Source organism: Dipodomys merriami, unplaced genomic scaffold, assembly GCF_024711535.1.
Source record: "Dipodomys merriami isolate MVZ:Mamm:240054 unplaced genomic scaffold, mDipMer1.0.p SCAF_84, whole genome shotgun sequence".
NCBI classification, from domain to species: Eukaryota; Metazoa; Chordata; class Mammalia; order Rodentia; family Heteromyidae; genus Dipodomys; species Dipodomys merriami.
The window spans coordinates 5,491,137-5,502,816 of record NW_027206446.1 but is presented as its reverse complement, the minus strand read 5'-3'; the positions used below and the strand labels follow the sequence as shown (position 1 = coordinate 5,502,816).

Sequence of the window (11,680 nt, the reverse complement as noted above, 5' to 3'; positions counted from 1 at the left end):
CCTCCAGACATTCTCACAGATGTTCCACTGCAAAGCCTGCAAGGAGAGAAGTCATCCGAATTGATAACATCCACAAAGCCTGCAGGAAATCTTTTCTCTGGAGTTCTTTCCCTCTCTGAATCCCTTCCTATTCTTCTTCATCCTTCCTTCCTTCCCTCCCTCCCTCCCTCTCTCCCTATATCCTTCCCTCCCTTCCTTTCATGCAAGTTTCTTTTTAATCCCCATTCTAGACCTTGGGTAAGGGTTTATTTGTTTGTGTATTTGTGCCAGTTCTTGCATCTAGGTGCTATCTCTGAGCTTTGGTTCACAATGCCAGAACTCTACTACTTGAGCCACAGCTCCACTTCTTGCCACTTTTGGAGGTTCACTAGAGATAAGAGTCTCAAAGATGTCTGTGCCCAGGCTGCCTATGTATGGAAACGCTCAGATCTCCGACTTGCAGAGTTAAGGTTCTAGGTATGCACACTCCTCATTCTTTGGTGCTGAAAAATGATATCTTTCTACTCATGCTTTTTCATTTTTTTTATTTTTGATCGATACAGAAAATTATAGATGGTAAGGGATTATTCCACAATTTAGGGGTTTTCTTACAACTATTCAGAAAAACAAAATCATGATCCAGTTCTTTCCAGGCAGAATTGACTCCAGATTCCTGCTGCTGTGTGCACAGGACACATGGAACCCCAAAGCACTCACAAACTCCTGGGGTTCCAGAGTTACAATTGAACTGACAAACTCAGGACCAGATGCCCTGTCTCTTCCATCTACACTGAACACGGGGGTCTGTGCCCCCTGGAGAATGCTCTTCCTGGCTTTCATTTCTGCTGCTAGGAAGCAATTCTAGAAGAGAGGTGCACAACTACAAAGACAGAGTAGAAAGGCCAGAAAGATGCTCTTCTGTGAGCAGCCAGGAGCCATTTGACTCCAGGGTACAGAATCGGTATTTGTTCAGGTAATGACTGAATTTGGTACAGATCTGGACTTTATGGCTTGGTCCCATGTCCCTCAAAGTCTGTGCCAAGACAGCAAGAACCTGGGCAAATCTCTCCGGGTGGATGTCCCATGGCCACTGATTTTGAGGGTAGTAGCTCTCCAGAGGGGCAGGATAGAGCCCTCGTCTCAAATGACCCATCTGGGCCGTGTGGCACAGGAGGATCTTCAGGGCGGCCATGGAGATGTGGTTTCCATAGAAGCTGAAGAATCTGAGTTGGGAACACTGACTCAGGGCGGGCAGGATGGCCGAGAGCTGGACATCCGTGAAGGCTAAGTCCTCCAGGGCCAGGGTCTCCAGGGTGCCGACCACTCCATGCAGCAGGTCTAGCAGGGTCTCAAGACTGAAGCAGACCGTGGACAGGCTCCTCAGACGCAGGTGCTTGAGCTGTTTGGTGCAGGGACACTGGAACAGGAACCTCAGGTGAGCTTCGCTCAGCAGACACGAACTCAGAGACAAGGTCTTTAAGGACGTCAGCATCCTGAGGATGGAGGGCGGCTGTTCGTAGTGGAAGCAGACATCGTGTACATAAAGCTCCTGCAGATGCTGCAGCTGCCCCAGCTGTGCCCCAAATTTGCAGGAACACCAGCCATTCCTGGAGCTGGAAGTGAAGAAGCTGCCACACATCTTGGAGAAGTTGAGGATGTGAAGGTTCTTCATGTGGCCCAGGTAAGGGACAAATGTTTTCAGAAGTTCTTGACATGGGAAATTACTCACCAGCAGCTCCTGGATGGAGTCCAGTCTCACCACACGCAGAGCCTTCTGGATTTTATAGATGGAGCCATACAGAATCCGCAGCTTCCTGGAGCACAGCTGGACTCGTTCTTGCCTCTGCCTGGCCCACTGGAGCAGGTAGGCTTGGAGAGCATTCTGGGCGCCATCTTTGATGGTGAGATCCCTGATGACCATCAAGGGCTGCTCTTCAGTCATCATTGAACCACAGCTCTCTGTTGGTTTATCAGTCAGGACATCTGGATAAGAGATTTGGGCCATTGAAGGGTAGCCCTGTATCCAGATGTTGGGGTGCTCATTCCGCAGGTCGAGGACTTGCAGTTTCCACCGACTGGGGCGCTCCTTCTTGGCCAGTAGCAGATCGAGCCCATCCAGGAGAGCCTTGAAGGTTTCCAGGTCTGGAGACTCTGCCAGGTCCCCCAGGGGGAGGCAGGGAAAGGGCCAGGCCTGCACCAGGGCCTTCAGCATCTCTGTGTGGGCCCTGGCATAGACCTCCACGAACAGCAAAGGGAACAGCAACACCGGTAGATCCTCCAGGGCAGAGATGGCCAGAGCCTGGTTGCTCAGCAGACTCTGCATGGCCAGATACTGGAGCGAGGGTAGGGTTCTGCGGCTCATCTTCACGGGCCAGAAGTGGAGTAGATATGGACCAGGTGTGCAGGACACTCTGAATCTCAGTAGGGCCAGGCAATCACAGCAGACTCCAGGCTTCTGCTCTTTTCTGGCTGTTTGGTATCTTTATATCCTAGCCCCACCCTCCCCTCTGTGTATCTACCAATGGGAGAGCAGATCTTGATGGGATTTCTGAGTAACACCCACCACACCCTGTCTGGGTCTAACCAGCTAGATTAATTTAAACAGAGATTCTACCCAGACTGATAGGATTAAAGGCAGGACCCACTGAGCCCAGCTTCCATTTCAAATGTGTAACACACACACACACACACACACACACACACACACACACAAACACACACACACATCCGGCCTTTATTTGTTAACCCTTTGAGAAAGTTCCACAGATATTTCACTGCCTTGAGCCTGCAAATGTTCCAAGAACATCAGCCAGCCCAATCTGATAGCATCCACAAACACTTTTCTAGAAAATTCTTTCACTTCCTTCCTTCCTGTCCTCCTTTGCTTACGTTGCCCCTCCCTCTTTCCCTTTCTCTCTTTTCTCTCTTTCTCTCCCTCTTTCTTGCTCTTGCTTTTTCTCTCACCCTCTCTCTCTGTCCCTTTTTTCTTTTTCTATCCCTTTTTCTGCTCTCTCTCACCTTCTCTCTCACCATCCCTCCCTCCCTCCTGCCCCCTCTCTCTTTGTATGCAAGTACTCAGGGCCTCTTGTTTTGATTTGGCTTTTTCCCTCAAGGCTGATGGCCGAGCACTCAAGCCACAGCTCTACTTCTGTTTTTTGTGGGTTTACTGGAGACAAGAATCCCTTGAACTCATCTGCCTCACTGGCTTTGAACCATGAACCTCAGAGCTCAGCCTCCTCTTTGCCTGGGATTACAAGAGTGATACACTAGGTGCCAGCAGCTAGTTTCTTTTGAAGGACAGGACAGAGGCCCTCTCTCTTTCTAAGGTCTCAACCTGTTGTGTTCAGTACATGCTGGGCCCAGCTGATATCACCAACCCTGCGGTTCAGCATCAGATTTGGAAGATCAGAAAGGGCATTTGACTGCTCTTTGTAAGTATCATCCACATAGCAGGACACACATATTCATTAATTCAGTTATTTTATTGATTCATTCGAAGAATGCTTTCAGTCTCTAAGAAGGCAAGATTATTTCTTCTTTTCATGCTTTCTGGTTTTCTCTTCTTTGTTCTTTCAGTGTGTGTGTGTGTGTGTGTGTGTGTGTGTGTGTGTGTGTGTGTGTGTATGTGCGTGTGTGTGTGTGTCTGTGTCTCTGTGTGTGTGTGTGTGTGTGTTTGTGCTTCTAGTGGGATTTGAACTCATGGTCTGGCACTGTCTGTCCCCCAGCTCTTTCCATTCAAAGCTGGCAATCTACCACATGACCCACAGATTCCACTTCCAGCTTTTGGTGGCTAATTGGAGATAAGAGTCTAAGAGGCTCTTGCCCAGATTGAAGGTGAACTGTGATCCTCAGATTGTGATCCCCAGACTAGTTATAATTACAGGTGTGAGCCACCAGCCTGAGCCTGAGGGGTGACTTATTCTCTTTGGGTTGTTGTTACTGATCTTGACTTTGAATGCAGAGCTCTTTTGCTCAAGGCCAGTACTCTACCACATTGACCCACAGCTCCACTTCTGGTTTTCTGGTGGTTCACTAGAGATGAGAGTCTCGTGGACTTTCCTGACCAGCTGTCTTTGAACTGTGATTCTCAGATTTCTAAGTGGTTTAGGGGCTAGAATTCTGGGCAGAAGCAGTACTCTGATTTTTGGATTCTGAGAAATGACATCCTTCTGCTTACTGTTCTTTTTTCTTTGGAAATGAATTAATTGATGTGTAGACATAGAAAACTGTACACAGTCAGAAGTTTGCTTACAACGATTTAGAAAGACAAGATCGTATTTGAGTTCTTTCTAGGCAGAATTCATTTGAGATTTCTGATGGTGGGTGCACAGGACACATGTACCCCGAAAGTACCCAGAAACACCTGGGGCTCCAGAGCTACAATTGACCTGAAAATCTCAGGATCATAAGGTAAAGCTGGATTCGGAAATCCTTACCCAAAAGACCACCAGAGACTGTCACCAATGTAAAAGCAAAGGAGTCTTTATTGCAAACTGAAGCTTGGTCTCCCTATTGCCCTCCCCCTCTCAACCCCTCTCCCCCCTCCCGCTGTGTACAAGTCAGCAGCCTACAATGCTGAGAGGCGGCCCCAAGCCCAGGGTTACAGCACCTGTTGTACACTTTTTAGGGAAGGCAGGGGCTTTGCATACATCATAGCATCTTGTAACAAATCACTACACACCATGGGAAAATCATAAAACAACTCCATAGTATGATTGGCGCACTACACAGAGAGAAAGGACCAGAAACAGGTTGTTGGTTAGATCCAGACGTAATTTGCACTGGTTGGCTTGCACAGGGGAGTCTTCAAGAGGATGCATGCTAAACTGCAGGGTGTCCAGTTCAGAGAATGGTCACCAGACTCCAGGAAGGCTGTTCTGGAATTTCAGATACCTTGACATCCTAGCATCTCTGGTTCCCAGGATAGTCTGTGCAAGGCTATTTCAGATACTTCGAGATCCTGGCATCCAGGATTCCCAGGGCTGTCTGTGGCTGGCTTAGGTCAAGGGCTAAGTTGCAGAACTGAGCTGGGGTCTTAAGTAAAAAGAGAGTTGCTCAGGTTGCTCAATAAGCCCTGTCTCTTCCACCCACGCTGAACATTTGGGTCTGTGGCCCTGGAGAATGCTCTTATGTCCTGGCTTTTACTCTGATGCTGAGAAGAGATTCCAGAAGAGAGGAGCCCAACTACACAGACAGAGCAGAAAGGCTGGGAAGCCCCTCCTCTGTGAGCACCCAGGAACCATCCGGGCCCAGGCTGTAGAACTGGCACTTGTTCTGGTGATGACAGAAATCAGTACAGATTTGGACCCTCTGGGTTGGCCCCAGGTCTCTCAATACCTGCCCCAAGCTTGCCAGAACCAGGGCAAGTCTCTCAGGGTCGATGTTCTCTAGCCCCCACTCCTGAGGGTGGTAGCTCTCCAGAGGGGCAGGATAGAGGCCTCGGCTTAAGTGGCCGAACCTGGCCGTGTGGCTCAGGAGGTTGTACAGGGCAGCCATGGAGATGTGGTTCCCATAAACACTGAAGACGCGGAGCTGGGAGCACTGGCTCAGGCCCGGCAGGATGGCCGAGAGATGGGCATCCGTGAAGGCACAGTCCTCCAGGGCCAGGGTCTCCAGGGTGCTGGCCACGTGCTCCAGCAGGTCTCGCAGGGACTCAGGACTCGAGTTATCCATGAACAAACTGGTCAGTTGCAGGTGCTGGAGCTGCCTGGTGCAGGGGGCCTGGGACAGACACCTCAAGTCGGCCTCCTGCAGTGCACAGGCGCTCAGAGACAAGGCCTTCAAAGGCCTCAGGCTCCTGAGGACGGCGGGCAGCTTTCCATAAAGGAAGAGGACTTCGTGCACATGAAGCTCCTGGAGATGCTGCAGCTGGCCCAGATGGGCCCCAATTTTCCAGGAATACCAAGAGTTCTTTTGGCTGGCAGTGTAGAAGTCGGCACGCATCTTGGAGAGCTTCAGGAGGTGAAGGTTCTTCATCTGGCTGAGATAAGGGGCAAAGATCTTCATAGTCTCTCGATTCCAGAATTCACTCACCACCAGTTCCTGGATGGAGTCCAGCCTCACCACATGCAGAGCCTTCTGGATTTCAGAGATGGAGTCAGACCAAATCTGCAGCTTCCTGGAGCACAGCTGAACTCTTTCTCTCCTCTCCCTGGCCCAGTTGAGCAGGTGGGCTTGGAGAGCATCCTGGGTGCCATGTTTGATGGTCAGATCCATGGTGATCATCAAGGGCTGCTCTTCAGTCATCCCTGAGCAGTGGCTCTCTGTTGGCTTGTCAGTCAGGATGTCTGGAGAAGAGATACGGGCCATTGAAGGGTACCCCCATGTCCAGATGTTGGGGTGCTCCTTCTGCAGACTGAGCACTTGCAGTTTCCACTGACTGGGGCGCTCTTTCTTGGCCAGTAGCAGATCGAGCCCATCCAGGACAGCCTTGAAGGTTTCCAGGTCTGGAGACTCTGCCAGGTCCCCCAGGGGGAGGCAGCGGAAGGGCCAGGCCTGGACCAGGGCCTTCAGCACCTCTGTGTGGGCCCTGGCATAGACCTCCATGAAGAGTGAAGGGAAGACCAGTACTGGCAGAGTCTCCATGGCAGAGATGGCCCAGGATGGGTTGCTCAGTAGGCTTTGCATGGCCAGATGCTGGAAGGAGGGTGGGTTCCTGAGGCTCATCTTGATGGATGAGATGTGGATCAGAAGTGGGCCAGTTTTGAGGGGCTCTCTGCCTCCCAGCACGGCCAGGCACCCACTACAGACTCCAGAGCACTCTGCTTCTTTCTGGACCCTGGGCATCTTTATAATCCAACCCCACCCTCAGCACTGCAGATCCACCAATCAGAGAGCAGCCTCTGATGGGATTTCTGAGACACACCCAGCACACCTGGAAAGGTGCCACCTTGCAGATTAATTCAAACTAGGATTCCGGGACAAAACCAATGGCCCTATAGACTGGACCCACTCAGTCAAGCTTCTCTTTCAAATCTGAAATAAAATGGACACAGAGACTTCCCTCCCTTATATCTTGTTCCCTCCAGACATTTCCAATGTTACTCTGCCCTGAGCCAGCAAAAGGCTCAAAGAAAATCACTCAGTCCAACCTTATAGCATTCACAACGAGTTCTACAAATTTCCTTATTTCTTTCCCTTTTTTCTTTCCCTCTTTCCCTCCTTCCTTCTTTTTATTCTGTCTTTTTCCCTTTTTCTTTCTTTCCTTTCCATCCTCCTTTCTTCACTTCCTTCCTTCCTTTCTTCCTGTCTGCCTTCTCTTATGTCACCCTCCGTCCTTCTTCCCTCCCTCCCTCTCTCTCCTCTCTCTCTCTTTTTTCTCTATCTCCCCCCCTCTCTCCCTCCCTGTCTCTCTCCTTATATGAAGGTACTCAGGGCCTCTTGTTTTGACTTGGCTTTTTCCCTCAGGGCTGAGGCATACCACTCAAGCCACAGCTCCACTTCTATTTCTTGGTGGGTTTACTGGAGGCAAGAGTCCCTTGGACTCATCTGTGTTGCTGGCTTTGAATCATGAACCTCAGAGTTCAGCCTCCTGAGTGCGTATGACTACAGGTGTGATACACAGGACAGCAGCAGCTAATTTTCTTTTGAGTGACAAGACAAAGAGGCCCTCCCTCTTTCTAAGATTTTAACAGACAACCACAACTGGCACAAAAAAAACCTGAAACAAGCCAGCATCAAGGTCCAACATACATAGATCTAATTTTGCTGAAAAGATGTTGTGTAGGGGAATTGCCATCAAATACTGAATACTCCCTCATGAGAACATTAAATCTATTTCTTAAGCTCATGCGTACTCTTGGATGAGAATTCTCAGTAGTTAAACTGTAGTCACTGCGATTTGATGAAACATGACTTGAGAATAAGAAATATTCACCTCCTGTTCACCTAGCACACCAAAAAGAAGGAAGGCAGGAAGGAAAGTAAGTTGAGGAGGGGTATAGGAGGGACGGAGGGAGGGAAGAAGGAAGGAAGGAAGGAAGGAAAGAAGGAAGGAAGGAAGGAAAGAAGGAAGGAAGGAAAGAAGGAAGGAAGGAAGGAAGTGAGGGAGGGATGAAGGGAGGGAGACAGGGAGGGAGGGAGGAAGGGAGAGGGAGGGAGGGAGGGAGAGAGGAAAGGAGGGAAAAAGAAAGAATATTGACTTACACAGGACTTTGGTGGCTCACACCTTTAATTCTCCTAGTCAGGAAGACTAGATGTCAGGATGGCAGTTCAAAGCCAGTCTGACCAGAAAGTCGTTGAGAAGCTTTCTGTTAACCTTTAAATTTAATTGTGAAGATGATATACAGAAGGATTACAATTTGAGTACATTTCCTTTAAAACGGTGTCCTTCATTCCTTCCACTTTTTCTCCTTCCCACTGACCTCCCCTCCAAAGTGTAAAGTTCATTTCCCACCATTTCCACGCTTCCCCATCCTCTCCCAAATGAGATAAATGTGCATACAAGACAAAGGCACAGAAATAAAAAACAACAAAAAGAGGCAAGAAAGAAAAGAAAAATGAAATAAAAGGAACAGAGAATGCAATGAAATCGGGCTAGCTTCCATTTCTTAGAGTTCATTTTGATTAGCATCATTTTATATGATCCCATCATGCAAATTGAACCCTTGTGATCCTTTTCTAAGCATAACATCCTTTCTTCTCACTGTGTGAGTATTTACAAGGCTGTTTGATTAATCATGTCCAAGTCTTTTACTATCCTTTGGATTTACCATACATTTATATGCACATTTGAATGATAACAAATGAGGGAAACCGTGCATTCTGTTTCTTTGGGTCTGGCTTACTTTACTTAGTGTAATTTTCTCAAAGTCTTCCATTTCCACATGAGTAGGGAAATAACATTCTTTCTGATGGAAGCATAATGTTCCATGGGATATATATAGCACATTTTCCTCATTCATTTATCCACTGAGGGACAACTGGATTGGCTCCATATCTTAGCTAGAGTATCAGTGCCGCAGAGATCAGGGTTGTGCTGTTTTAATGTGGCCTGATTTGGGCCATTTGCATAAGAATGAAGGTTTATGGATGGTTAGTTGGGGAACCTCCATACTGCCTTCCTTAGTAGTTACACAAGTCTACATTCCCCACCAACATTTGTAGTATTGTTCCCTTTTGGCCATATCCTCAACATCATCTTTTATTGTTAGGGATTTTTGGATTTTTTTTTGTTTGTTTGTTTTTTGATAGTAGCCATTCTAATTGGGATGAGGTAGAATCTCAAAGTTGATTTGATTTGTATTCCTTTTATAGCTAGGAATGTGGAACACCTCTTCATGTATCTATGGGCCATTCATGTTTCTTTTTCATAGAAATCACTCTTTAAATCTCTAGCGGGCTAGTCATTACTTTGAGATTTTGGTTTTGGTAGGGTTAATTTGTTTAGCTGTACTTACATTTTAGATAGGAGGCTCTAGTCAGATGAAATGCAAGTAAAGATGTTATCCCATTCTGTGGGCTATTTGTCTTGCTACTGTGTCCTTTGCCATGCAGAAGCTCTTCAGTTTTTTCAGTTCCATTCATCTAGTTATTATTTAACTTGTGGTGATTCTGGGTCTTTATTTAGGAGTTTTGGCCTATACCAAGGAGCCTTCCCGCTTCTCCTATCCCTTCCAGTAATATTTCCAGGGGGTCTGGTGTTCCATTGATGTCTGTGATCTAATGGGAACTGACTCTTGTGCGATGTGTTATGGAAGGATCTAACTTCAGTTTTCTGCATGTGGATAGCCAAAACTGCCAGCACTATTTGTGGCACAGGCTGTCTATCTTCCATCCTGTGTTTCTACTTCCATTCTGATCTTTTCAATGAACCACTTCTTCTGCAACAATATATTATTCAGTCTCCATGAGTTATAGAGATTTTATGATGACTGGTTGGTGTGTGAGTGTGTGTGTGTGTGTGTGTTTGGTCAATAATGGTGGGGTGAACTCTGGGCCTGGGCACCGTCCCTCACCTCTTCAGCTCAAGGCTAGCACCCTACCACTTGAGCCACAGAGCTACTTATGGCTTTTTTCTACTTATGTGGTGCTGAGGAATGGAACCCAGGGCCTCATGCATGCAAGGTAAGTGCTCTACCACTGAGCCACCTTCCCAGCCCATGATGACTGTTTATATTGAATTATAATAATACAGCATGTGGTCTGACAGAATGCTGGGAATAATTTTAATATTTCAGAACTTGTGCAGACTTTCTGCACAGACTTATATGTTATTTGTTTTGGAAAATATTCCATGTGCTTCTCAGAAAAATATGTATTCTGATGATGCCTGGTCAAATATTCTGTAGATGTCTGTGAAGGCTAGTCAGGCAGATATTTAAGGGATTTAGTTCTGAGGTTTTTCCGTTATACTTTATGGGTTCATTTATCCAGTGAAACAGTGGTATGTTAAAATCACCAACAATTACTATTTTTGATTTTATGGGTTTTTTTTAGGTCCTATAGTATTAGTTTGATGAAGTTGGGTGCTCTGGTATTGGTGAATAGATATTTAGAATTATTAGAAACTTCTAGAAGAGATCCCTTTATTAGTTTGTAATGCCCTTTGTCTCTTCTAATTTTAAATTGAAATCTATTTTTTCTGATATTATTATTGCTACTCCAACCTGTTTATGGGAGCAATTTTCTTGAAAGGATTTATTCCAGTCTTTCACATTCAAAATGTTTGTTTTTCTTGGCAAGAGGTGTCTTGCACATGGATAGATCTTGCTCTTTTATCCTACTAGTGAATCTATGTCATTGAATTAAAGAGTTAAGTCTATTAATATTGAGAGTGAGGACTGAGAAGTGTTTGGTAATCCTGCCATGTTATTCACCTTTTTAGGGACTCTGCCTTGACATTTCTCACTGTATTTCTCTGGTTTTCTGATAAACAGCCATATCTCTGCCATGACTTATATTCCTATCTTCAATAAACTCCACAGAAAAAAAGAGGAAAGTACTGTTTTGGTTCAAATGTTGGAGCAAAAGTATTGAGGAAAAGAAGCTCAAGGACACTGGCCATGCCCTCAATTCAAGTTGTGAGATGAACAATAAAAATAAGACAGGAAGGAAGGAAGTAAGGAATGAAGGAACGAACCAATGAACAAATGAATGAATGAAGGAACAAAGGAAGGAACAAAGGAAGGAAGAAAAGAAAGAATGAGGGAAAAAGGAAGGAAGGAAGGAGGAAGGGAGGGAGGGAAATAATTTTCTAGAGAAATGTTTGTGCATGCTACAAGATTGGGCTGGCTGAAGTTCTTGGAAATTTTGCAGGCTCAAGGCAGTGAAATAGCTGTGGAAATTTCTCAAAGGGATAAAAAATAAGCACAGGAAATGTGTGTGTAGGTGTGTGTGTGTGTGTGTGTGTGTGTGTGTGTGTATGTGTGTGTGTGTGTGTGTGTGTGTGTTACTCATGTGAAATGGAAGTTGGGCCCAGTGGGTCCTGCCTATAATCCTATCAGTCTGAGTAGAATCTCTGTTTAAATTAATCTAGACCATTAGACTCAGCGGAGGTGTGGTGGGTGTTACTCAGAAATCCCATCAGAATCTGCTCTCCCATTGGTAGATACACAGAGGGGAGGGTGGGACTGGGGTATAAAGATGCCAAAGGGCCAGAGAAGAGCAGAAGCCTGGAGTCTGCCTTGAGTGCCTATCCCTGCTGGGATTCAGAGAGTCCTGCACACCTGGTCCACATCTGCTCCACTTCTGGCCCTTGAAG

General features: G+C 46.6%; 2 protein-coding genes across 2 annotated transcripts; both read right to left on the bottom strand.

Moving 5' to 3' along the window:
• Window positions 1–859: 859 nt before the first annotated feature.
• Window positions 860–2,341, bottom strand: LOC138820067 (PRAME family member 12-like). The gene has a single exon (XM_070011710.1). The coding sequence runs from the start codon at window positions 2,339–2,341 to the stop codon at window positions 860–862; it is 1,482 nt and encodes a 493-aa protein (XP_069867811.1).
• Window positions 2,342–5,163: 2,822 nt separating this feature from the next.
• LOC138820066 (PRAME family member 8-like) lies at window positions 5,164–6,765 on the bottom strand. The gene has a single exon (XM_070011709.1). It carries the CDS (start codon window positions 6,763–6,765, stop codon window positions 5,164–5,166), a length of 1,602 nt encoding a protein of 533 aa, XP_069867810.1.
• Between the last annotated feature and the right edge of the window lie 4,915 nt (window positions 6,766–11,680).